The sequence below is a fragment of the Carettochelys insculpta genome, chromosome 1, assembly GCF_033958435.1.
Source record: "Carettochelys insculpta isolate YL-2023 chromosome 1, ASM3395843v1, whole genome shotgun sequence".
NCBI classification, from domain to species: Eukaryota; Metazoa; Chordata; order Testudines; family Carettochelyidae; genus Carettochelys; species Carettochelys insculpta.
This window is the reverse complement of record NC_134137.1, coordinates 220,799,995-220,827,981: the sequence shown is the minus strand read 5'-3', so window position 1 is coordinate 220,827,981 and position 27,987 is coordinate 220,799,995. Positions and strand designations below refer to the sequence as shown.

General features: G+C 42.9%; 1 protein-coding gene across 3 annotated transcripts in view; it reads left to right on the top strand.

Annotated features, from left to right (window-relative positions):
- The window catches only part of NME7 (NME/NM23 family member 7), a 179,194-nt gene that overhangs the window by 21,692 nt on the left and 129,515 nt on the right, over nt 1-27,987 (top strand). For 2 of the 3 annotated variants that reach the window (XM_074999849.1, XM_074999865.1), the window contains exons 2-4: nt 16,609-16,716; nt 19,997-20,163; nt 24,319-24,429. In XM_074999849.1, the coding sequence (XP_074855950.1) occupies nt 16,609-16,716; nt 19,997-20,163; nt 24,319-24,429 (386 nt within the window). Of the gene's footprint in view, nt 1-12,530; nt 12,620-16,608; nt 16,717-19,996; nt 20,164-24,318; nt 24,430-27,987 lie in introns of those variants that run through there. The other variant, XM_074999858.1, reaches the window with a different exon arrangement.

The window sequence follows — 27,987 nt, the reverse complement described above, 5'->3', positions numbered from 1 at the left end:
AAGAGGAACTCTTATTCCCATGAGGTGCTTTGACATTTTCTAACATGGTTTAATTTGACATGTTCTGTTTCCATTCTTTCTTTGTTATTTTCCCCATCATACTGTAAAGATTCCAAGTGCTGGTATTTTATATAATGTTGCCATCTCTGCAACTTTGGAGCATATCCACCCTGGATTCTTATTGCCTCATTTATTACAAGCTTTTTATAATACTTTGCATGACCAGAGTGCCTAGGATCCCCAGCCTGAGACCAAGACCGCATTGCAGTAGACACTGTACAAACATGGGACAGATTCAGATTGGGGGTGACATGATCAAAGCAATGAGTTAAGAGAGTGATTTTTTGCAGCAGCGTTGTGAAAGGATGTGAGCAGAGAAAGATTGCGTGTAAAGGCCAAAGAGAAGGATGTTGCAGTAATTTGGTTGTGAGATGACGATTCTGGCCATGCAGATGGATAGGGGAGGTTATATCTTAGAAATTTTGTGCAGAAAGAATTGGCAATTCCCCTTGAACATGAGGTTCTAGAGAAAGGTGTGAAACAAAGATGATACCCAGGTTACAAGCCTGTCTTCTTCAGAGCATATGCACCACCTGCCTCAGGTGACATATGTTCGTGAGTCATCACTGAATTTGGTGCACTGGTTGGACAATAGCTTCCCTGGCTTGGGTAGTTCAGGTAAGAGGGTGGTGTTCACCATGATTAAGAACAAACAGAGATGGTTTAGCGCGAAAGAATGAGCTCTGTCTGTTATTGAATCATAGAATACTAGGATTGGAAGGGACCTTGAGAGGCCATCGAGTCCAGCCCCCTGCCCTAATGGCAGGACCAAGTACGGTCTAAACCATCCCTGATAAACATCTATCTAACCTGTTCTTAAATATCTCCAGCCATGGAGATTCCACAACCTCCCTTGGCAATTTATTCCACTGTTTGACCACCCTGACAGTTAAGAACTTTTTCCTAATGTCCAACCTAAACCTTCCTTGCTTCAGTTTAAGTCCGCTGCGTCTTGTTCTATCCTCAGAGGCCAAAAAGAACAAGTTTTCTTCCTCCTCCTTATAACAACCTTTTAGATACCTGAAAACCGCTATCATGTCGCCCCTCAATCTTCTCTTTTCCAAACTAAACAAGCCCAATTCTTTCAGCCTTTCTTCATAGGTCACACTCTCTAGACCTTTAATCATTCTTGTCACTCTTTTCTGGACCCTCTCCAATTTCTCCACGTCTTTCTTGAACTGCGGTGCCCAGAACTGGACACAATACTCCAGCTGAGGCCTAACCAGCGCAGAGTAGAGTGTAAGAATGACTTCTCGTGTCTTGTTCACAACACACCTGTTAATACATCCCAGAATCATGTTTGCTTTTTTTGCAACAGCATCACACTGTTGACTCATATATTTAGTTTGTGGTCCACTATAACCCCTAGATCCCTTTCTGCTGTAGTCATTCCTAGACAGTCTCTCCCCATTATGTATGTGTAAAACTGATTGTTCCTTCCCAAGTGGAGCACTTTGCATTTGTTCTTATTAAACTTCATCCTGTGTACCTCAGACCATTTCTCCAATTTGTCCAGATCATTTTGAATTATGACCCTATCCTCCAAAGCAGTTGCAACCCCTCGCAGCTTGGTATCATCTGCAAACATAATAAGCATACTTTCTATGCCAATATCTAAATCATTGGTGAAGATATTGAACAGAACTGGTCCTAACACAGACCCCTGCGGAACCCCACTTGTTATACTTTTCCAGCAGGAAAACTACTCTCTGAATATGGTTATCCAGGCAGTTATGCACCCACCTTATAGTAGCCTCATCTAAATTGTATTTGCCTAGTTTTTTTTATAAGAATATCATGCGAGACCATATCAAATGCTTTACCAAAGTCTAGGTATACCACATCTACCGCTTCTCCCCTATCCACAAGGCTCATTATCCTACCAAAGAAAGCTGATTGGTTTGACATGATTTGTTCTTTACAAATCCATGTGGGCTGTTCCCTGTCACCTTACCACCTTTCAAGTGCTTGCAGATTATTTCTTTAATTACCTGCTGCGTTATCTTTCCTGGCACAGAAGTTAAGCTGACTGGCCTGTAGTTTCCTGGGTTATTCTTATTCCCCTTTTTATAGATGGGCACTATATTTGCCCTTTTCCAGTCTTCTGGAATCTCTCCTGTCTCCCATGATTTTCCAGAGATGATAGATAAAGGCTCAGATATCTCCTCTCTCAGCTCCTTGAGTATTCTAGGATGCATTTCATCAGGCCCTGGTGACTTGCAGACATCTAATTTTTCTAAGTGATTTTTAAGTTGTTCTTTTTTAATTTCAACTTCTAAGCCTACCCCTTTCCCATTAGCATTCACTATGTTAGGCATTCCTTCATCAGACTTCTCAGTGAAGACCGAAACAAAGAAGTCGTTAAGTATCCCTGCCATTTCCAAGTTCCCTGTTACTGTTTCTCCCTCCTCACTGAGCAGTGGCCCTACCCTGTCCCTGGTCTTCCTCTTGTTTCTAATGTATTGATAAAAAGCCTTCTTGTTTCCCTTTATGCCTGTAGCTAGTTTGAGCTCATTTTGTGACTTAGCCTTTCTAATCTTGCTCCTGCATTCTTGTGTTGTTTGCCTATATTCATCCTTTGTAATTTGTCCTTATAGCTGAGTTAAGTGTGCAGTAATGGGCAGACATCATAAGATTCAGAGACTGGCTGAGAGTTTAGTTTGGATCCAGAAAGACACATCTAAAGAAGACATTGACCGATTCGTAAATCCAGAAACATGGTGTAAAGTGAGAAAAGAAGGGGATCAAGGATTGCGTCCTGTGGAACTCCCAGATAAAGCTAGAAAGTAGAGGAGGAACTGTCAAAGCACATGAGGAGGGAACAGTTAGAGAGGTAGGAGAACCAGGGAAGGACAGAGTCACAGAAGCCAGGAGGGGGACAGCATTTCAAAAAGAACATGGTCTGCTGCAGCAGTTATCAAACTTTTAGGCATAACGCCCCCATTTTAATTCTCAAGATAACCTCATGCTCCCACCTCTTCTTTACTGTCATCCACCCCCACCCTTTTAACAAAAAATTCAATTTGTAATTTTAAAATAAACACAAAACTTGGTATAAATTTTTTCATTTAAAATTAAAAATAAGCACAAATAGTTTTTCTTGGCACAAAAATTTAATACAAATGTGAGGCCCCCTTCTCTCCCCACAGTCAGGTACCCCCAGTGCCTCCAAGTGGCTGCCCCTCACCCCAAGTGAATACCAGCAAGTTACTTATGTGCCACCGTATGGCCTCTCCAACTTTAGCTGGGCTGGGCTGCTGGAGCTGCGCAAGTGCAATGCTGGGCCGGGCAGCAGGAGCCTCAGGAGCAACACCGGGACTGGAGGACCGGGCAGCCCCCAGCTAGAGCTGCAAATGCACAGAGCCAGGGGAGAGGGGGCGTGCCATGTGTGCAGCTCTACTGAGTCGCATTTTGCCCCCTTCACCCCACCGCTCTGTTTGCTGCTGCATGTGGTAGCAAATGGGGACTGTAGCCCAGCTGCCTTTCAAAAAGGCGGCATCATGAGAAAAGGTGCCAAAAAGCAGTGCGACAGAAATAAACCCTGTGTGAATTTCACAGCCTCGTGCCCCCCTTGGAATTTCTTCATGTCCCTTCCTTCCCCCACCCACATTTGGGAACCAATGGCCTACTGTGTCAAAAGCAAATGACAAGTTAAGTAGGGTGAAGATGAAGTACTGGATGTGAGGTTTAGCTTTGAGGGGGACATCAGAAACTTTTGGTGCAAGTGGTTTAGGTGAGCGCTATGGGTAGGTGGTTTGATTAGAGATGATCTAGGAAGGGACTGGAGGAGAGGAACTTACAGCTGAAAAGGAGCAGGGAGATGGGATGGTAGTTAGAGAAGCAAGTGGGGTGAATATTTTTAAGGTGAGCAGTTAAAGCGTACTTTTGTTATGAAGGGAAGGAGCCAGAAGAGTGAGGGAGGGAATGAGTGTGGTGCCAGAGATATCAGAAGATGGGATGGAATTATTCATGCATGTGGGAGATTAGAGAAGGAGAACAGATGAGAAACTTTTGCAGCTGTGTCTGGAGGAAGCAGTGAGAGTTGTAAGAAGTGCAGGGGGAAGGCAGGCTGAGTTCAAGGGAAATTCGTGTCCTATTTTGTCAATTTTTGGTTAACAGAGGCAGTGATGCTGACAGCTGCTGTGGGCCCCAGGCCAAGTGCGTATAGGGGCCTGGCTCCACACACTGGAAGGAGCGGGGTCTGTACTAGAAGGGACAGGGCCAAGGAAAGTCAACCCTCAGCGCTGTCCAGACTGTGATGCTGGCCTAAGAGCCATGCATAACCATAGTAATTCTGCCGCTTTGTTTCAGAGGGGCCTGGAGCTCCAGCCGCCGTGGCTGTCAAAGTAGCAGTAGCAATGACCAGAGGTCTGGGACCCTTTGAAATGCCAGGCCCAGGGGCAACTGCCACTTATGAGACATGCCCCCCCACCCCACCGCAGTCAGCAGACCTAAACAGAGGAGTAAGGCTCCTATACCTATGGTTAAATCTGGCCACCTTTAATAGGCAATTAAAATCTTATATTTGAATCCCATGTTCTAAATCCTCTCCCACACAACAAAATACCGCAGGCAATATTGGTCTTGCAGTACCCCAAGCAGAGAGATGATGTTTATCATGAGCTAAAAATTGCCCTAAAAATTATCAGAATGTTAGAAGCTGAGATTTGACTTCAGGTTTGGAACCAAGAATTAGGGCTGTAAATAATTGATTCTTATTTCTTTTGTATGCATGTAGAGATCAATATGGTCTAGCAGTGAGGGCCGGGGATTAGAGAATTAGAGCTCCTGGGTTCTATTTCTTTGCTTTCCCTCTGACTTACTGCATGTCTCCTTTTTCATTCACTTCACTCAGCTGGAAGAGGGGGAAAGACTGTTGTGCTTACTGTGGCTGGGACTGTGTGACTTATCTTCTCAACAGGCAGAGGCATTACTAAAAGACATGGTGGATGACACCCTGCCGGAGGAGAGCCATGGAGAAAGGCTAGTAACATCTCCCTTTCCAGGAGTCCAGGAAAGCTGTTACTTGTGGTCTTTGCTGGAAGGATGATCATGATCTGTCTGGGGAAAGATTAGCTTTATTCTCGGCTTGTACTTGGGAAGAATATGCAAGAATGCTGTTGTTTATGGGGAAGGTAGTTTTCTCTCTCCCTTGGAGTGAGGATCTTTCAGGAGGCTGTCAGTGGCCTGTTAGCAATCTTCTCTTTCTGGTGCAGAAACACCTTCATAAGAAGTGCCTGATCTGAATTGATAGTTGACTCATAGATGTGTCCTTAAGTGGTGCCATATCAATGATTAATATTGATTTTGGATGGATGTTCTGAAGGTTGAGACTATAACAGTACTTTAAAAAAGCTAAGAAAAAAAGCTGGGTAAATTCATGGAGGATAGGTCCATCAGTGGCTATTAGCCAGGATGGGCACTGGTGTCCCTATATTCTTGTTTGTAAAAACAAAAGAGCAGTCATGTAGCACTTTAAAGACTAACAAAATAATGTATTGGGTGATGAGCTTTCATGGGACAGACCTACTTCTTCAGATCTACAGCCCTGCCAGAACAGACTCAATATGTAAAGCACAGAGGACCAAAAATTGTTATGAGGGTTGACAAATCAGAAGAATTGTTATGATCGTTGGCAAATCAGATAGAAGAGGAAGAGAGGTGGGTGAGTGCTGGGGAAGTAAGTGCTAGATAAAACATCAACATATGTAAGAGAGTCCTTGCAATGGGTTAGGTAATTGCTGTCCCTGTTCAAACCACATGTTGATGTGTTGAATTTGAATATGAATGTTAGTTCCAAACATTCTCTCTGAGGACAGTTGTTAGTCTTTTTTCTCCAGAACACAGACTCGCAAGTTTTTAACAGAATGGCCCACTCTGTTAAAATGCTGTCTGACAGGTTTGTGTATTTGGAGATTTTTCATGTCTGCTCTATGTCCATTCATTCTTTGGTGAAGAGTGTTTACAGTCTGTTGTATATACATAGTATGTGGACATTGTTGGTACATGATGGCACATATGACATTAGTTGAGGAACTGGAGAGTGTGTCCATAATTCTGTAATTAATGTGGTTAGGTCCAGTGATGGTATCTCCAGAATAGGTATGTGGACAAAGTTGGCAATGGGGCTGGTTGCAAGGAAAAGTTCCAGGATTAGTAGTTGTGTGGTATAGCCTGTGGTTGCTAGCGAGAATCCTCATCAGGTTGGGAAGTTGTCTATAGGAGAGATCAGGCCTATCACCTAGGGCCTTCTGGTGTGTGGTGTCATGATTTAGGACAGGTTGCATGTCTTCAATGATGCATTGCAATGGTTTGAGTTGGGGGCTTTAGGTAATAATGAGTGGTGTTCTGTTATTGGTTTTTTTGGGCCTATCTTGGAGTAGTTGTTTTCTGGGTGTTCGTCTGGCCCTGTTGATTGTTTTTTCACTTCTCCCGGGGGGTAATTCAGGTTTATGAATGTTTGGTAGAGATCTTGTAGTTTTCAGTCTCTGTCAGTAGGATCAGAGCAAATGTGATTGTATCTCGGGGCTTGACTGTAAACGATGGATCGTGTGGTGTATGCAGAATGGAAGCTAAAAGCATGTTTGGTAATGAGTGAGAGGGAATGGGTGACATGATGATTACCTGTTCTGTTCATTGCCTCTGGGGCACCTGGCACTGGCCACTGTCAAAAGACAGGATACAGTCCTAAATGAACCTTTGGTCTGACCAGTATGGCTGTTCCAGAGTCTGGGGAAGTTAACAGGAGAAACTGGAGCTCAAAAATTAAAGCACACACTCCAGAAAATTGGAAGGGCATTTTTAGGGAATTAATGCTGTGATTTCCCTATTGGATGTGAAGAATGGCTCTTATAGTTTGTAGGAAGACTTATATGCAGTGATGTTGTAACTGTGTGTGTTACAGGATATTGAAAGAAAAAATGGGTGAGGTATTGTCCTTTATTGGACTAACTTCTGTTGATGAGGGAGATGAGTTTTTGAGGTTCTTTAGAACTCTTTTAAGCTTGAAAATGCATCTGTCTCACCAACAGAAGTTGTCCCAGTAAAATGCTGGTTCTCAACAAGCAGTATGTGTGCCTTGGTAGGAGTATGCAGCAGTTTTCCAGGGGATGTATCAACTTGTCTACGTATTTGTTACATATTTAAAAAAAAAACAAACCCACTAGCGAAGTCAGTATAAACTCACATTTCTTACGGAGAATGGCTTGTTTGTGCTGTCTTATGTGCTATAGAATGAAATGTAAGTACAATATTTATATTCCAATAGGTTTGTTTCATAATTATATGGTAAAATTGAAAGTCAGCAATTTTTCAGTAATAGTGCACTGTGAGCCTTCTGTATTTTTATGTCAGATTTTATAAGCAAATAGTTTTTAGGTGAGGTGAAACTTAGGGGATGCACTAGACAAATCACACTCCTGTAAAGTGACAGTAGTCTGGGAAGGCTGAAAAGAATGAGAATAAAAGCTGTGACCTCTCGCACCTTGTCTGTCTACTAAGAAGACTTAGTAACATTTTAGAAGCTGAAAATGCATCTGCTGAAAGATCCTTGGTCTGATACTGAGTAATAATGCTTCCAAGGAAGGTCCTTCATGTCAGCCTTCTGTCTGGAGAGCAGTATACTATGTTCAGCCTAAAGTGCCTCTGTTCAAACCATCAATACATTTGTATTATTATTTTATTTTGAAGTGGTTATGTTCTGTGGTTTGATCTGTTGTAAATAAGCTTGGCAGCATTTTTATTTTTATAATTTGGATGTAGCATAATATTTTTACTTCTAAGTATTTTTTCTATTTTTATTGATATAAGTTTTCATGGTTGCTGGAAATTATGGGGTGGAGGGCTGGTCAGACAATGATTTCGTGACAGTAGATGCTGAGGTTTAAAACACTAAGGCTGTGTCTACACTAGCTCCCTGCTTCGAAAGGAGCATGGTAAGTAGGGTGTTGGGAGATTATTAATGAAGTGCTCCAGTGCATATGCAGCACTTCGTTAAGCTAATTCTCCCCCACGGCAACTACAAAGTGTTAAAATTTTAAGTGCCGGCTTGTGCGTAGCCATGGCTAATCCACTGGCACGTCGAAGTCCCTTTACTTTACACTTCAAAGGACTGGTGGGTTAGCTGCAGCTCCACGCAAGCCAGCACTTAGAAGTTTAACACTTCGAAGTTGCTGCAGGGGAGAATTAACTTAACGAAGTGCTGCATATGCAGCGCAGCACTTCATTAATAATCTCCGGACACCCTACTTACCATGCTCCCTTCAAAGCATGAAGCTAGTGTAGACACACCCTAAGGGTGTGTCTACCCTAGGAACTAACTTTGAAGTTAACTTCGAAGTTAGGCACTACATCAAAGTAGCCATCAGAGAGTCAACACACATTTTTTTTCCCCCTTATTTCCAAGTTAACTTTGAAGTCTTTACTGCATTTCCAGGAATGAAGTGAAGTAGTGCCCTACTTCAAAGTTTAACTTTGAAGTAGAGCGTGTGTAGATGCTCAGCTTTGAAGTAAGCAGCTTCAAAGTTGTTTTTTGTAGTGTTGGCATAGTCTAAAGCTTATATAACCCATTCAAATACAAATTGTCAACATCACATGTCAAAATATACAAAATGCATATCGTTAAATCAACAAGTCATATCTGGTTTCACATTCATTTGCTAGTCCATTTATAACAGCCTAATTCAAAAGTGTCAATCATAGGCACAGTGAGGCTCATGTGTCTTGAAAACTTGAATAAAAAATCCTGTCTGAAAACAAGGTTTATTACTGATGGAAATATTTTGTTGGTTTGTATAAGTGCAGTGAAATCAATGTTTGCTAACATCTGCCAATTTAAAAAAAATGCCGATCGGATAGAGGATCCTGTAGAGAAGTGTTGAAAAGTTGAGGAATTTATTCCTTTATTATTCTGCTTACACAAATACTGTTTAATAACCATAGCCATGAAGGAGGCAACAGCACATGACAAACTTATGTTTTTATTCCTGAAATATACAGCAAGTGTATATTGATAGCATAACATGAGCCTTGCTTTACGTGAATTGAGAATGAGAAGTGTGAGTGGAGACCTCTTATGAAAGTCTAGGGAGGTCTCCCCCTGGGAAATTTAAAGGGAGAAGAAAAGTATCTTTGCTTTTAATACAATCTTACTGATTTCAAAGGCAACAGTGCTGCTGTTTTGAAGTAGTATTGTGCCCCAAGAATGAGGTCTCTGGTATGGATTGGGGGGCTAGGGTAAGAATTCCATGAGAGGTGAGGTAACCTTCCCTTCCATTTGTTGAAAGAATTTTAACAAAGGGGTTTCAAGGAGGTCTTCATCAGCAGGTTTTTTTTTCCTGTCTGTATTAGCCATGTCCCAAGATCTGTCAAGAGTGGCTATTAATAACAGCAAGGGTATCCTACTCTGAATGGGCAACTTGAGATTGCATGTGTCAGTGCCAGATCTTTTTTTTTTTTTAAGTACAAGTAGGTTGGGTTTGCTACAGGCAAAATTCTATATCCTGGCTGCTTCTCATCTCATTACGTGTTTAGCCAGCACACATTTAAAAAAGGTCAGGCTCCACTGACATGTAAGTCAAGTCAAGTTTGAAATATTGTATTGATGCTTATACGCCACTGTAAGGTAATTCGAAAATGGAGCATAATCGTAATTGCAACTTGTTTATTGTATTAGAAGGATATAAAACTTCGCATTTGGAAATTTGATTTCTCGTTGTTAAAAAATAAAACACCTCTACAGTGGGAGACTTGCTGCTGCTGCACATAGCAATTTCAAATAAGCATCTGATACCTGGCTGTGTTTTTATTCTCAGGGCTTTCCCACAGCAGAGAATGAAAGAAATACAGAAATCAAAACATTAAAATAGGGATTTTGGACTTGATCAAATTTCCACTGAAGTCCATGGGAATCCTTCTATTGCTTCAGTGACAATTAAAGCAAGCCTTTTGATTTCTTGTAACGCTGCCCCTATCTGAAGGTAATTGAAGAAGAGGGCATGGGGAGCAACAGACAAAAAAGCTGTGGCACAGCTTGTCAGTGGAGTTTTTATAAAAAATCAGGAAGGGGCTCAAAAGAAAAAGATTGAGAACCCCGATATGCTGTACAGCACACATTTCCATTATTGAGAAAACTTCTGATAGTGCCCCACATGACAGAGTTGCCTAAGCTAGAATTGAAGGGATCATAGTACATGGATATTGATAAAGAGAGAAAGTAGAGATAATTGTTCTTGCCAGCACTGGTGTGTATCACAAAGATTGCTGTTCAAAGCATTATATTTTGTATAAGCTATAAACTATTGGGACAAGAGATAGTAACTTTATATTTGCTGATGGGACAGAATTGTCTGTTTAATGGACAAAGAGCAAGGGATGTAAAAGATAAGGTCTTAAAAGAAGTGATGTGTTGACAGTGTTATAAAAAGTGGATTGTGTTCATTTTTCCTCTGTTAGCCTGTGGTAAGCTCAAGAGTGCATGTGCCTTCAGGGAACGGGGAATGAGCCATTGTGATATAAACCAAAGGCAAAAAATGTTTGTTAGTGGGTTTCTGAGCCCCATAAGAAATCGTTTCTCTCAGAGGTGACTTAATGCTAGTCTGAGACCAAAGTCTCTGCAATAACAGGGCACGAGATATAGACGAACAGGGTCTGCAAAATAATGTTACTCCTAAAGATGAACCCAAGGAATACTGAGGTGATGCTGGTATGAAGAATACAGTGCTTTGTGGAATCAGCCTCCTATATAACACTCCCCCCATCATGGAGTATATGTGCTCTTGGAGCAAAACAACAATGCACAGCCATAGTGGCATCATTTTGGACATACCAATGTTGCTGGACACCCAAATAGCTATGACAGCAAGGAAGGCATCTTTCCCCCTGACTGCTATAAGATTATGGCTAATTGTGACCATAACCTCCTGCTACTTTATTCTCTGTACTGGCTTCTCAGTGAATGCAGGCCCCTAATTCAGGGGCCCTATTCTAATTTGGAAAGTCCTCCTTGAGCTAGGCATTTGCTCGCTTTTTCTGTCTGTGACCAGGACTTTCCATAATAGCTGTGTTTCACTGGGGCAGGTTGATTTCAACTGGTCTGTGCAAAAAGTAGAACTTTCACAAGAGCTGAACCAAACTGTGGAAGTTAGCCCCAGTCACACTAATCATGACTGTGGGCCTCACCACTTTCAGAACTAAGTGCAAGTTTGTATTTTTAATTTTAGTTTTCTCTCAACAAATTCATCACATGTGCACACAGTCACAGCACAAACTCATACGCTCCCTAATACATAGATATAAACAAGCAAAACAGCTGAACAAGTGATTCTTCCTATAAACTGAGAATAAAGAAATCTGTGTTTCTGAATACTCTTGGTGAAACCCTGGCACCACAGAGGTCAGTGGCCAAACTTCCATTTACTTGAATAGGTCCAGAATTTTGCCTTTTGGTATTGTAGGGAAGGAAAAGGATAAGTACAGTAAGCCCTCAAGTTACATGAGGCCCCTACCCCACCCCCACCTGCATAACTCAAATTTTTGTGCAAGTTGAGGGGAGATGGGAACCGGGCTGAAACCTGGTTCCTGGCTCCCCTGCACTTGCAGGAGCAGGGAAACTGACCAGCCCACCAAGGCTAGTCACCCTTTCCTGCATCCCAGAGTGGTGGGGAGCCAGGAACTAGAGAGCAGCCTGGTTCCTGTCTCCATGCCACTTGCAGGACCCAGAAAACTGACCAGCTCATGAGTGGTCAGTTTCCCAGGTCCTGCTAGTGCAGGGGAGCCAGGAACCAGGCTGCCACTTAGTTCCCAGCTCCTTGTCTCTTGCAAAAACTGGGAAGCTGACCAGCCATGAGTGATAGTCCTCATTGCACCATTGGGTTTCACTGGTGAATTACCAAAGGGTGGTGATAGATGCAAAAAATGTATTTTTATAACAAGGAGCATGGGGAATGTGGAATAGGAATTACTAAAATGGTTCTAAAAAGTGAGAATTTGTTTTTAGAAATAGAGAGATTTAGGATTACCTGATTAGTTTTTACCTGAACAGTTCATAACTAGGTGATGTCACCTTTTGCTACAATCTTTTAAAATATTTCATAGGAAGACTGAATGGATTTGGGGATTGGTTAAGAGCTTTCATGTATAGGATGCGAAGTCAAATCTAATCTAGATCAGTAACGACTTAGTTACCTCTGTCTATTAGAAGGTGGAGGCATGTGTAAATAAATTGGTGGTCTCTGTCTAATCCTCATGGAACAGGATGACCCCCTGGCTCCAAGCCCTCTGGATGACTGTCAGTAATGAACACTCCTCTCATCTCAACAGGGCTCCTCCAAATCAGGGTTTGAAGCACATTGATGGGAATATTGCAGAGAAAGTACCCAATGATGTACTTGTTCTGGAAGATAGGGAATGTCAATCTTCAGAACAATCGTAGACATGCAGGACTGGAAGGGACCTCAAGAGTTCATCTGATCTAGTCCCCTTCACTCATTGCAGAACTAAATCTTATCTAGACCAGTGACGGCCTATAGTTTTTGATGGGGGACCACTCCTTTTTTGTGAGGTAAGAGGAGGAAGGGGCAGGTTCTGGGATGGAGGTTGGGTACAAAAGGGAGCTTGAGGTAAGGAAGGAGTTTGGATGAAGGAGAGGGTTGGGGCTGGGAATTGGGGTGCAGGATCTGGGAAGGGGATGGGGCGTACGAGAAGATTCTGACCTGGAGGAGGGTTGTCTGAAGGGCAGTGCAGGGTCTGGGAGGAGGTTGTCTGAAGGACAGGGGTGCAGAGGATTTGAGTTGTCACCTGGGGCACAGAGTTGGGATGTAGAAGGTAGTAGGGTACCAGGCGCAGGCCCTGGTTGGAAGGCACTTACTTGAGGTGATTCCTGACCAGCAGTCCATCAGGACCATCTGGCCAGCTCCTTGCATACCGTGGCCCTTTGCCACTCAAAGTGACCATCTGCAGGGGCCATGTGAGTCTCTGCATGGCGTTGGGGGTGGGGTATGTGCATTGCCTGTGCCACAGTCATGGCTCAGGCAGGTCCCGTTGGTTTTTAGCCAATGGGAGCTGTGAGGACTGTGATGGAGCCATGGGCAAGCTTGCAGATATACTCCTCCCAAGGACACACACATGGCCCCAGCAACTGGCCACTTTGAGCAGTGGGGGAGGTGGGCCAAATCGGAAGCATTGCTGGGCTGGTTTTACCCACCTCTGATCTAGACCAGTGATTCTCAATCTGAGGTGTACTCAGGTCTTCGAGGGCGATGTGTTGATTACTACTTCCCTAGTTTTACAATAAGTCCCATAAAATGCACAAAATAAGCTATTCCAGAATAAGGGAACCATACTACAGGGAAGCTCCAAAATAAGCAAACTTATTCCAAAATAGCATGTCCATGCACAAGAGAGCCCGTTTTGGGTTAGAGCCCCTGAAAGCGCTGCTTTCAGGTGTTCTGATCTGAAATATTATGTCTACGCAGCAGTTTTATTGCGGAATAAGGTATTCCAGAATAGCTTATTTTGAAATAGCCTCTGTTCCTTGTCCAAAAGATATTTTGGAATTGGCACTATTCCTTTTAGAATGAGGTTTGCAGAATTTGCAATAAGTTGTCTACTATTTTGAAATGATTTTGAAATAGCAGTTTTTCTGTGTAGATGCTTGCCAAGTTATTTCTGAAAGTGACTGTTATTCCAAAATAACTTTGCTGTGTTGACACATCCTCAGAGAACAGTGGTCAAGCCCTAAAATCTAGTTCTGAATGTCCCCAAAAGATCAGGTTTATGTAGCTCTCAGGGTTCAAGTTCGGATCAGTTGTTCGCAGTGTTGAAATGACACTGTATCAAACAGCATCCTAAGCTTCCACCAATTCCTAATGTTTGTTAAAAATACTTTATTTTTTACATAAAAATAAAATAGCCACTAGAAGTGTATGAAATACAGTAAATCCTCATTTTAACAGGCCCTGATATAATGGACTTTGGAAATAACCGACACTGTCTGCCAGCCCCCTGGGCCCTCCGCAAACAAATGATGGAGACTCACTAGAGTGGTCGCTGGGGCTGGAGGGGCCACCACCTATGTATGTGGAGCACATCAGCACTCGGCTGCTGCTGCCTGGAATGGTGCTCAGCAGCAGCCATGGTGTCGGAGGCTGCTCTACCTTCATGCATGTGGCTCGGAGTTGGGGGCTGGAGAAGGTGGAAGGAGCCAGGCCAGCCTTCAGCTCCTCACTCTTGGTAATTGGGAGAGGGGATGAAGGTGTGAGGGGAAGGATGGGGCAGGAGGGGCAGAGGGACAGGAGTGAGGCAGTGACTGGGCAGGTCAGTGCATCATCATACAGCATAACCTTTTGGATATACTGGACTTTCTGCATTACCCCTTTCACCCCTTCCCCCCATTAGTCCGCTAAATCAAGGGTTTATTGTACCTGCAATTTTTACTGTTATTACCTTTCATCCCTACTGTCCCCTCACCCGGTACTAGTGAACTGTTCATCGTATTACCACTGTTGCACAACAGAACTTTGGTGAATTAGAGTGATCTTTGCCCATTTTCCCTTGTAGCATGTATCCACCTGCACCAGAACTTTGAAAAAAGCAGCATCCTTTGGTATTGCCTGATTGCCCTGTCACAGCGCTAAATATTCAGAGCTGAGGCTATAAAATGCTTGTGCAGTCCAAAGCACCTCCGTTTCTTCCTTTTGGCAACCAGCAGTGAACACAGGAACCTGTTGTCTCAGGAGTTGGACTTTCAGCCAGTTTTCCTGTCAGTTTTTCCTTTGTAAATAGATCTTGGTAGTTTATGTTCTCCTGAGACTCTTCCCACATCATTGTGAATTTTGAATCCCAAATTGGCACTGAGTTTGGTCTGGACTTTACATCAAACCCACAGGCTGGAGTTTGAGATGTGCATTGTGTCCTTCCCTTTTACGGGCGTCTGATAGGCACACTCAGTATCTCATGTACCTGGCATTGCCATTCTTCTTGTCCATTTTCCTGATTTGCTGTCAGACTTTCATACCCTGGGCCAGTATAGGTATACAGACCTGGCTCCAAGCCCTCTTAATGAAGGAGGGTCTTTCACTTCAAAACCTCAGTGAGCAAAGCAAATCTTCAGTGCCAGATATACCTAAAGTACTCTTCTGGATTTACTTTTGATGAGGTTGCCACATCGAGATGGTCAGATGCTAGAGGGTCAGGCAGTGCCACCTCTGAAAATTATCTAGCATCAACATCTCAAAGCTGAGGTCTGCCTACATTCTGGAAAGCCTTCAACTTTGCCCTGGTTGTTCCAATAGCTCAAATGAGTCAAATGGCACAGATGGGTAGGCCTTTGAGCAGCGATGAAGTCTTGCACATTCAGCTACATTTGGTTAGTTTCAGAAATGTTTTCATAGAAAATTATTTGTAGATGAGGCTGAGGTGCACAGGCCTCTTACTAATATTTGGAAATTGTCACAGATCACACTAATATTGTCGAACCTTGAGTGAATTTATCTCTGTATTAGAATAAATTGTTTGCTGTCACCATCAAAAAGAGAGGGATCTGTTTTCCTTTGGGCCACGTTGTGAAATTTGGGAAGGTTCTGTGGTTAGCTGTGAGCAGATAAACATGTGATAGCAAATGGAAGTGGGCAAGGTCTCAGGCCAATCTGAGTTTGACCTTAGAAAGTTGAGAGGCTGAAGTGGCCTCTCTAACACCTTCCATCATGCATAGTAGGTGGGGCTGAACTGAATTTAAACAGTGGCTGTCTTGTGACTGGATTCCCCAATGTGGTTGTTTGTTTGGGCTTTTTTTCCTAGTACATTAAGCCCTCAAAATGCATGATTTCGAGTTGCGCTTGAGTCCCATTAACGAAAGTTAAGCGCAACTCAAAATCCTGCTCCCCCGTGGCCCTGGCTCAACCCCCTCGGCCCCACGTGGCCTTGGCTTGCTCACCCCCTGTATGTGACTGTAGCTCAACTCCCTACCCCGCTTCAACCTACTTGCGCGGCTCCGGCTCAACCAACCCCATGTGGCTCCAGCTCAACTCTACCCCCTCACAACTTCTGCAGCTGTAACTCACCCCAAGCTTAACCCCCCTGCCCACCTCCCACAGCCCCAACCCACCACCAAACTTAACCCTCCCCAACTGCCCCCACCACCCCCAAGGCTTACCATGCAAAAGGAGCTCCAGATGCACCTGCTGCTTCCACAGCTGCAGAATGTGAGTTCTGCTGGGGAAAAAGCTGCCCCCTGACTCCCGCGAAATTTGAGTTATGCAAGGGTGTGTGGGAATGCAAACTTTGCATAACTCAAAGGACTACTGTATAGACAAAATGAGGACGATGTGTTTTGATCATACTTATTTAAGGCAAACTCCACATTTTAAGAGGCTTCCTTTGACATCAGAGTTGATTCATTAATAATGCTGTCATCCTTGGTGTGCAGCTAGAAGTGTTCTTATTCGTAGTGCTGAAGCATATTCTCTAGGATTTTCATTTGTGAAATAACAAATTTAATGCGATCAGTCTGCGTGCAACTGCTATCACAGCCCTCTGTCCCTTCTTTTTCAGAGTCAAGATGACAGATTTGCGTTCATTGCAGAATGGTATGACCCGAATGCTTCACTCTTTCGACGTTATGAACTCTTGTATTATCCAAAAGATGGGTCAGTTGAAATGGTAAATACTTTTTGTATTCTCCTAAGCATACTTTTCAGCTACACAGTTCGGATGTTGACAAGCTACACAGCCTATAACATGGTTTTAATTTTGGAAATGGAAAACTTAATCAAACTTAATGTCTTTGCTCTGTTTCTAAAAGTAAACAAACTCAGGGAAGCCTAAGGAATAGCCTCATTGTTTACTTCCTCATATAGAAATACCTTATATAGAAATTCCCTAAGGTAGGAGAACTTTTAGTTTGATTTCTCCCATCCCCTTGTGAAAAATATAAAATTTCACGGTGGATTACAGCATCAGGTGATGCAGTGACATGCAGTGTTCCTGCTAATCTTTTCCATCCATGCTCAGAAAAAAAATTAATGTGCACTGAAATATGTGTGTTCACCACCAACAGAAGCATAAAACCTAGCTGAGATCGCTCTGGTAATCAACTGGGTAGCATTGGAATTTTTCCTGAGTGGCCACACAAGCTCAACGCCTACTTAAAACGCAGGTCATGTGTCTTTGTGGCACCCAGATTCCACAGTAGCAGTGTAGCATGACCAAGCAGATCAGGTCTGTTGGTTCTCAGAATTTTTTAATATCATTTGAAACCTTAAAAGATAATCCTTAACAATGTATTGTTTTGAAAAGGAGCTGTGTAGGTGATTTCTTAATAAGAGAACGATTATACTTGTTTTAAATATGCAAAACCAAAGATTGTTAGCAGATGTTAGATCATTGCTTCTTCAGGTAAAGTATGAGAGAGAGAGGGAGAAATGAACTGCAAGCTGTATTTACCAAACTAAGTAACATTGATCTATTGTTTACCCACTTTGTGGCTCATTATGTTTTAAATATATTTAGGCATCCATGCCAGAAAATAAACCACAAACAGGTGGATTAGGAAATATCTTCTCCAGGGTTTTTTTTTCTTGTCCATGTCACTACTTCTGATTGATAATGAGTGCATGAGTGCAAAATAACCAGAACAAACTTTTTCTCAGTAGGATTGAACTTGTCCAGGAAACATGCGTCAGAAGTTTTGAAGATCATTTTTTTGGTTACATCTGAAAATACAACTCTTGAACAAGTCCAGGAAGTAGTATACATCAGAATTCAAGGGACTATTTTATCATTTTATGATCTCATTCACTATTAGACTATAGGATGCCAGTCAGTGCAAGACAAAGAGGAGTTTCATTCTGAACAATGATGAAGGAACCTCAAAAGGTTCAGGGTGAGGTAGCCCACATGATCATCCCCAAAAAGTGTGCTTATCATTACTATTTGGAGCTTTTTGGTATGCAGAATTGTCTGTGACAATTACGAGAGCAGGTGACCCTCTGAAATTTCCATTGATTCCAGTTAGAATCTGGAAATAGGGGAGGAGAGTATCCAAACATTTCAGAATATCAAAGAGATTCACTTTGGTTCTAAAAATGGGCAACATTTTTGTATTTTCACAAAATCTGATGGTTGGTATAGCTTAATGGTAGAGGATGGCACATGGCATACAAGGGTAAGAAAGGGAAGTTTTGTGTGAGAACAGCAAGCCAGACCTCTTTAGTTATAGAGGTGCTTTGGGATCTTTAATATGCATGTACAGCTGTAAGGAAGCTATTCCTTTCAAAATCTCCTCTGATGCTTTGACAGCCCACCTAGTAAATATGGAACTTCCTGTTTTTCTCATAAGTTAGTGTTTCAAACCCAGTTCTTAGGGCCTTCATCTTTCCTCTCCCACATTTGAGTCGTCTTATACTAACAATTTATACAGGTTGAAATTCTCTAATTCAGAATGCTCTCATCCTGCAAACTCCATAATCTGGCATGATTTTAGTTAGCTGGATGCCCGCTTATCATGGGCATAGCCATGTTTCCCACAGTCCCATAAAGTTTGTTTCCAGCCACCAGTCCAGGCACTCAGTGGTCTGTGGTGTTTAGCTGCAGTTGACCCCTCAATATCTTCTAAGAGCCCAGTAAGCAGTGGAAGTGTTGATAATGTGCTAGAAAATAGTGTTCTGGCAAACTCTCTCATATGGCATTGGGAAGGTCCCAAGGGTGACAAATGAGTGGTTCAACCTGTAGTGTGCATTGCTGAGGTGAAGCCCCAGGGATACCTGTTACAGCATGTGATGTGAGCTGTTCTTGTTTGCGTTATAGAACTGTGGTACAGGGTGGTTCTCTTGGGCAAACTGTCAGTGAGACTCCCAGTAATTCAGACTGAATAGAGATATACACAGTGTATCAGAGTCACTTACTGCAAATCAAAATAAGACAAGCAGATTAAAAATTGGCAAGTTCTAAGAGATGCCATCCTCTTGTGGTTAGTGACTTCTTGCCTGGGATACTCACAATTGTGACCTACTTTTCTATCCCTCTCAGCTTCAGCAGGTGAATCTTGCTGCTGCTAAGCTGTGTGGTCAGCTCCCTGGTATACCAACTCATCTGCCTTGCCAGCAAACTTTTCAGGCTTAAGAATGTATTTCTAGGATATGTTTACAACGTTTTGTATACAACCCATGTGCTCACTACACGCTGATTTTGGGACCATTGTGTTGTTGGTTTGTACATCACACTTCGATAGCAGTATGGTGGGACAGTGACCGTGTTAGGCCTGATGTGTATGTGTATGTCAGTACATTGTGCTAGCTGGTATTGAGGAGCTCCCAGTGTCACTGCCTAACAGTTAAAATGGAAGAAGCTTTAATACAATTGGACCTCCTTGGTCAGGCACCCTCAGGACCTGACTGGACCCAAATGAGACAGTTTACCAGCCTAGGGAAGGTCAGTGCTGACCCCTATGCAGCTGGGCTCTGGGGTCTCCCAGGGGACTGATACCATGATGGGAGCCTGGCCAGGAGGCTAAGAGGTCTCAGCACCCTTTTTCCTCTCTCAGCCACCAGGGCCCAGTCTTGCTCCTAAATGGCTCCTGGCTGCTGGCCCTCCTGCTGATGACCCACCAGACTGACTCCACACCCACTTCTCCCAGTTTCAGCTGGCCCCACAGCTGCTGGACTCCCAGCTGGCTTGTGTTACCAGCCCCTCAGGCTGTCCGGTCTTACTGGACCATGGATGTTGCCAGACCAGAGAGGTTCAACGGTGGTTGTCGTTATCCCATGGCCGTCTCTATTGTACGTGGACACTCAAAGGCTAAAAAATTCAGTGAATCACAGCAACCTCACTGGATCCCATAATACTTTTGAGACTACTCTAAAACTTTACAGAATTTATTATGAATTTGCTTATAGTTTAATCATGCTCTGTAACTGGTTGGTGATCTTCCTTCTGTTTGCAGTATGATGTGAAGAACCATCGCACCTTTCTGAAACGCACAAAATATGATGACTTACACCTGGAAGATTTGTTTGTAGGCAACAAAGTTACTATCTTCTCACGTCACCTTTCCCTGGTAGACTATGGGGATCAATACACAGCCCGAAAGTTGGGTAGCCGCAAAGAAAGGTAAGTGGGTGTGGTCTCTAAAATTCCTTTGGTATTTCTGTCCATGTAACTATTTGTGCAAGTGAATTTATCGAGCTAATTTTCTTTCTCTGGAGAGATCAGAGCTGATGGGAGTTGGATGATAACATTTTCTGGTTTACATCTTGGGTGAGGAGATTTGACAGGTTTGATCACTGGAAACAAGAGAAAGTAGTCCATACCCCCTCTTGTCAAATCTATGATCTTTCTTATTTGTTGCTACACCCTCCACATTGCCCCATCCCTTAAATGTAAACGGCTCCCCGCTCCAATTCTGGCTCTCAGTTCAGCTTTATTACAGCTGTGTAGCCCCACTGATGTGCAGTACTGTTGATTTCAGTGGTAGTGGAATTGAAAGAGTGTAGCTTTGTACAGAATTTCAACCTTTGTATTTACTAGCCCTAAAGGGAATGAACCTTGAAAAAGTAGTTGACTTTGTCTTGCAGGGACAAAGCACAAGCTTGTGGTCCAACAGTAATTCTTTACCGAGTGATATGTTTTATACATCAGCTTGTCGTAACAGTTTAAAAACAATAAAAAGAGAGAGAGATGTTTGTATCCATTCTCTACTGCTCTTCCCATGTTAAAGAGATGTTGGAAAAAAAATCTCTCATAATTTAAAACAGTATAAATTTTGTGACTAAGCAAGCTGTTAGTCTCTTATTTTCCCCAGCTATTTTATGTGGTTAATAATATTTATCATGCCTATCTTTTGTTGTAGAAGAGATAGTGCTATAATTTATTCAGAATGACCAAATTATGTCCATTGATATATATCTTAGACAGTCACCAAAGGGCACAGGAAAATCTGGTTTCCTACCAGAGGATGGCTTTCACTTGTTAAACAAGATTACCGTATGTTGCGTGGGGCAAGTGGCTGCTTATGGATAGTTGTCTGTTAGGGATAGTTTTTAGTGCAGTGACAGAAAGGGAAGGAGGAGTTTTGCAAGATAAGATGACATGGGCATCACCAAAGATAATGAAAGTGCAGCTGGACAATTGTGCGGTTGAGGTACATGACATAATAGTTTCCACCTTGTTCTGTAATAGTCCTGAAAGACCCAAACAGCTAGTAGAGGTTGAACCTCTCCAATCTGGAACAAACCTGGTCTGGCAAACTCCCTAATCTGACATGGTTTTAATTAAGCAGATGACCACTTACCATGTGTGTGCCCAAGTTTTCTGTGGTCCCATAAAGGTTGCTCACAGCCACCAGTCCTGGCTCTCAGTGTTCTGTGCTGTTGTTTAGCTGTAATTTACCCCTAAATGTCTTCTGAGAGCCCAGTAAGCACTGGAAGTGTTTGGTAATGCTTAGGCCTTCCATCATCCAGCAAATTCTCTCATTTGGCATCAGTCAGGTCCTTTAGGTGCCGGACGAGAGATGTTCAACCTGCAGAAGAAAACACTTAGGCTCAAGTTTGGAAATCTTAGATGTTCTTTCATCACTAGAAAAGCATGTGCAAAATGCATAGTGAGTATTCCAGGCTAGTCTAGCATCTGCACATCAAGCATCTTGTACTTTCTGAAACGTGGGCCTCTTTTTGTGTGAGTAAAACGAGCCAGTGAGACTCCAGACAGGTACAGGGAAAAATATTTGCTTGGGGAGGGGTGCGTGGAGGCCAATTTTTATGTCATCCTTTTTTGGATTAGAATTGCATTTAAGTTAAAACTTGTATGGACAATCAGCTTTAAAATTTATCCAGTTCCAAAAAGTGACTTTAGAGTATTTTCAAGTGGCATTCTCACCTGTCTCTTGTAGGACTAACCATAATACAGTTTTACCAGAAAAACAAGACCATTCACAGATTGTCTTGTGCACCAGGCCATTAAGTTCCTGAAGTAATAGTGTTCATAGTAGATTTTGATTAATAAATAGGCTTATACTTCATATTTCTAACATCATATACAAGAAAGACACACATTCAGGAGATTACAGGATCATAAATGATAGGGTACTTGCCCTGTTTTGCATGAAGCATATTTAAATTGTGCATGTTCATATTCAAAATGTATTTCCATAAAAATGTGGGAGCGCAGTGTCACCATATTGCTAATTAAAAGTGCAAATACATCACATGAACTAAAATCCAATCTCTGGGACAGCCCTTGTCGTATTGGAGATCCTAGAGCACTTCTACCCTGCAGTCCTTCACAAAACGCACCCTGAAAAATACTGTTACAAACCAGTGCTGGAAAAAAGTCTTCCTGGCAGGTTCTTATTTCAGCTAGTACTGAAGTTAATTGCTTCACCATAAAGTATTTCACTGCATATTTCTAGCAATTAAGGATCTATTATCAAAGTCTGAAATCAGCAAAATAAACAGATTATTCTAGGATTAACCCCCTCCTTCTTGCCCCCCAACTGTGTCTCTAAGTACAATAAAACAAACAAAAACACCCCCTAAAATAAACTTTCTGAAGGAAAATGCTAGCTTCAAACTCAACTGACTTTCCTGGGCAAACAACTTGATCCTTTCTAGTGTCCTAACCAATCGGTCTTGTTTGCATCATTGCACTCTTTCCTCTAGCTGTGTATTTTAATCATACCCACAAAAACGAGCATCTTGATGTTTGGGGAAGTTCATATTTGGCTCTGAAGTTTGCATCTTAGGTCTGTCCCTTCCTCTGCCCCACCAGGAATATCAGATTAAATTCTGCTTCCGTCTAACATTTTCTGTGTCCATTCTGTGTAAAAGCCCTTGTGTGACAGCTAAAATATTGTTCATTCTGTGATTCTCACAGAATCTCAGCTGTCTTTTAGTGATCAGAGCAAATGGAATGGCACTTTGTCAATTTCCCCTAATTTCGCATGTTATTTCCAGTTAGAACAAATTGCAGTGAAAACAGAAGTAGCCGTCTCTGGTGTGCTGGGAATAAAGTGAACTGGCAGCATCTGACTTCTCTTGTATAAATGCATTGCAATAAAGGAGACATTCAGTCTTAAACTCCCTCCATTGCTCGAAACGGTGTAAAAGGCAGAAAGAGCCTCACTGGATTTTCAGATTCCAGGCTGTGTTTGTTTCACGTAGTTAGATAAATAATCTGTTGATTTGTAAGCTGAGCACATTGGATGCTGACTCACTGTGAGAATAAATAATGAAAGCGCACAGTGTTATTTTACATAGCTCATGCTCTGCTGCTTATTATTTATGATTAATAATTTACTACTGATAGTGCACTTGGTGCTGTACAAAATAAAATGATTAAAAGAATTCTGGCTTCTAAATGCTTAGACTATAAAAAGATAATGGCAGAGAAGATAGGATGAACTGGATAGCTTAGAGGTTTTAGTTTTGATTTCTCATAATTTTTTTAATCCATAAAATAGGGTTAATACTTCCAGAGAGCTAATAATCCTAAATAGATAGGTTAAAGGAAGAGATTATAGCTCATGTTTGTACAGCACCTAGCATGAGGGGATCACACTAGGCATTCCTATAACACAACCAAAATAAGGGTCTCACTTTCTTTTAGGAGCACTGTGGAAGACACACGATTTTTGTGGAAGGATTGAATAGGAGGAGCACAGCTGCTTGTTGATCAGGAGGCCCATTTTGTACATAAAAAGTAGTGTGAATAAAGAGGCACAAATAGAAGAGGGAAAAGAAACAAATGGGAAGTTAGGGCATGCATTATTGGAGTATAGTGGAGATGGGAGGTCATGAGGGGAAAAAGTCTTAACCCCCCGGCATAAAATAGTTTCACTTTATAAATCAAATATATGCTATTTCACATCTCATCAGGCAAGCCATTCAGGACAGCCTCCCAAAGGTACATAACATTTTTGTTACAAAGGAATTGCCCTGTTGTGAGACTTAGCATAGATACATACAACCATATCTGGAGTTACAGACGTTTTAGATGACTGAGGTGTCTCATACATATTGCTGACCATGTCACAGGCAAATATTATTGTAAGGTTTTAATGCTTCCATCATATGTGAAAGATATGCATGTGCAGGATGAAACATCAGTAAAGGACTGAGGCAAAATTGTTGGATGACTGTAACTCTGCATTTCTGTCTTTTCTTATGTGAAGCTTTCTTTTTCTTTTCTTTTCTTCTTCCCTTAAAGGTTGACTTACACGTGTCTTTTCCTCAAAGAATGAAAATTGCAAATTCTTTTCTGCTTTTTCAGAACACTGGCTTTGGTTAAACCTGATGCAGTATGCAAGGTTGGAGAACTAATTAATACCATCGTTAATGCGGGGTTTACAGTAACTAAAGCCAAAATGATGCTACTTTCACGGTAAGGCTTTATTAACATTGCCTGTAAGATGTGATTATTTTGTACGTCATGTGTCCTCTCAGTTACTCCATGTTATTCAGAACATTAGATCTGTTCCACTAAGTAGAAAAGGATCCGTTTCATACATAATCAAGGATGTTTGTGAAGGGGCTTGCTTGCAGCAGACCCAGTCTCCTGGCAATGTAGTGAGCATAGCTGGCTCTGATAGAAGTGTCTGATTGACTGAAGGAGTGAGTGGGATAATACTTCTGCTCAGTAGTAGTTCAGTTGCTGCTCAGCATATTTTTAGTCCATAGCAGTGTTTGGTCCTGCCCTAGTTTCTGCTTTCTCTAGCCTTGCTCCTGCTCCAGTTACAGGCCTCAGCTCCTTCTTGTCTTCTGACTCACAGCTCAGATCCTCAAGTCTACCTTCTGCCTGCGAGCACCGTCGACTGATGGGCTTAGGCTTTGGTCTCTGATGCCTACCTGTGATCCTTGGCTTGCTCATGCAACTGCTCTGTCTGGATTCAGCTTTAACTGATATGCCAGAGTCTTTCTCCAGCCACTAGGGTAGCTCACTCACAACTTGGTCCCTGACAGTTTGAGGAACCCAGAAGATTGAAGAAGGATGAATACGTGGCTGGACTGCCCCTTAGATGGATTCCTCTGGGGCAGCTATTCCCCTGCAAGACATTTTTTGGGAATTCTGGAGACCCTACACTTCCAGGTTATGGCCTTGTAATACAAACTGCAGTGCTACAGACTGAACTGCCCCACCCATATCTGTTACCTTGACATCTAGGAAGCTGGAGATTTTAATGCAGTGTAAGTCTGATGGAAACTGTAACAGGTTCCATGTTTTCATGAACCAGTGCTGGCTCCTGTTTGTGCTTTGGCCTCAGTCATTCTCCATTGGCCAGACCCAAGTAAGACTTATTATTGATTTGCTAACTGTGGAGACCCTGACCGGGTATCTCCCCTCCTGGAGATTTGTAGCCACCTAATAGGGCAAGTCAGAGAGTTCTTTATGTGCCTCTCCTGAAACTGTGTGTGGAGAACCCATTTCCCAGCCACTCTGCTCTGTCACCACCTCCTAATGTCCAACTTAAATCCTCCTGATTTCAATTTAAGTCCATTGCTCCTTGTCCTAGCTTCAGATGTAAAGGTGAATAATGTTTCTCCCTCCTCCTTGTAACAATCTTTTATGTATTTGAAAACTGTTATCATGCCCCCCTCTGTCTCCTTTTCTCCAGACTACGCAACCCCCTCCCCCTTTTTTTTTTTTCAATCTTCCCTTACAGGTAATATTTTCTAGACCTTTGATCATTTTTGTTAGTATTCTGTGAACTGACGCTATTTTGCCTACATTTTTCCAGTAATGTCATTCAGTTGAGACTGAGTACTCCAGCTAATCAGCATGGAGTAGAGTGCAAGAATCACTTCTCCTATCTTGATTATAACAGTCCTGATTATACATCTCAGAATGTTTCCTTTTCTTCCCCCAACAGAGTTACACTGTTCTCTCATATTTAGCTTGTGATCTGCTATAACCCTCTGATCCCATTCTGCAGTGCTTTGTACTCGGCAGTCATTTCCCTTTTTGTATCGTTCACCAAGTACTTTGCCTTTATTCTAACTGCATTTCATCCTATTTACTTCAGACCATTTCTCTAGTTTGTCCTGATCATTTAAATTTTAATCTTATCTCCCAAAGTACTTGCAAACCCCTGCCCCAACCTTGCTATTTTCCACAAACTTTAGCTCAAGGTGGGGAGCATTTTTGGGTTGGGGGCCACTAACACACAGAAAAATCAGTCAGGGGCCACGCAAGTGAGAAGCAAAAAAACCCCCAAAAAACAAAAAACCCCATTCCCCACTGAAAAACAAACAAAAAAAGGAGACACTCCCTTCCTTCCCCTCTCACGCTAGCCCAAGAGCCAGTGGAAAGGGGCAGGGCTAGTACATTTTGTGGGCCCCTCTAGGCTCTGATGTGGGGTCAAAAATTAGGGGTGCAAAGTGGAAGGGGACTGCCAGGAAATGGGTTTGGGTTATGGGGCTTGGGTGGGAGGGAGGAAGGGTGTAGGAATGGGCTGGGAATTGGAGGGTCTGAGCAGAAAGGGGGTGCAGGAGTGGGTTGCTTGGGGATCTGACCAGGAGAGGGTGCAGGAGAAGGATGAGAATCGAGGTGGGAGGATGGAGGAGCAGGCAGGGATTCAGGGTCTGGGTGGGAGGAAGGTCACAGGAGGGTTTGGGGTTCAGGGTCTGGAAGGAAGGGTTCAGGGTAGAGTTGAGGGGTCTGGGAAGGAGGGGGTCAGGAGCAGAGTGGGGTTGGGGAGTGTGGGTGGGATGGAGATAAGCTGCAGGAGTGGGTCTGGGTGGGAGGGGGTGCAGGATCTGTTTGGGGTACCAGGCACCATCCTCTGCTGCTCTGATTGGCCAAAATTCTGGCCAATCAGAGCAGTGTGATAAACCGTCAAGGCAACTCTGCTCTTTTCACTCTCCCTCCCCTTCCCCTGGCTGGGGGAATGGCAGGAAGATGTGTGGAGCCACTTCCTGCCCCTCCTCCAGTACTTCCTGCCATAGATTGTGGGCTGGATCTGGCCCTGGCTTGACTGGCTCCAGCCCAGGAGGGTGGAGCTCCATGGCTTCCTCCTCGCTGTGGGCTGGATGCTGGGGAGTGGAGCCCTGAGTCATGGGGCTGGATCCAAGTAAGCTACGGTTCAGATCTGAATCGCGGGCTTGGGGATTCCCCACCCTTGCCTTAGATAATAGCATAGAGAGAATACGTTTCTAAATTATTTGAAGATATTGAACCAAACCAGACCCAGAAATGATTCCTTTGGTACCCCACTCAATATGCCATTCCAGCTGGAATTGAACCACTAATGATTACTCTCTGGGAATATTTTTCCAACCAGTTATGCCACTTTGTAGTAGCTCTATCTAGGTTGTATTCCCCTAGTTTGCTTATGAGAAGGTCATGTGTGACAGTATCAAAAGCTTTACTAAAGTCAAGATATAAAGTCAAGATTTTCCTTTAGAAAGACAGAGTCGTGCTCTTTCTTACCATGGCTGTGGAGCACCTCAGACACACAACAATCTGTATGGCTTGGCTGTGTGGCCCAACTCAGGACAGGACAAGCCTATACCTGGTTTCTGAACCTCTGTCTGGTATCCCCTCTGTGATCTCAAATAGCAAAATTTGGGGAGAGATATTGGGGAAAGAATAAAATTGGGGGATCTACTATGCGGGAATTTTACAGAGTCACTGTAATATGTCAGAGGTTCCTTCTCAACATCTCTTAGAGGACAAAAATCATTTTCACAGGATTCTTGTTCTTTCATCTTCTGCTTCTAGTACAAGGCACTGAGGGGTTTCTTTATTGTTTTTTCCCTCTGCAGTAGTGGTAGGACAGTGCTGGACTGCCCAGCCAGTAGTCACATATTGCTATAGGACACTGTCTGTCCCAGGACCCACCCCACAGTTCTCAATCCTCTAATCTTCTCTAAATAAATACGAACCATTTTCCAGCCCAACTTTCCTTCTGCTGTCTGGGCACGTTGCTCCTGGAGTGCTGGG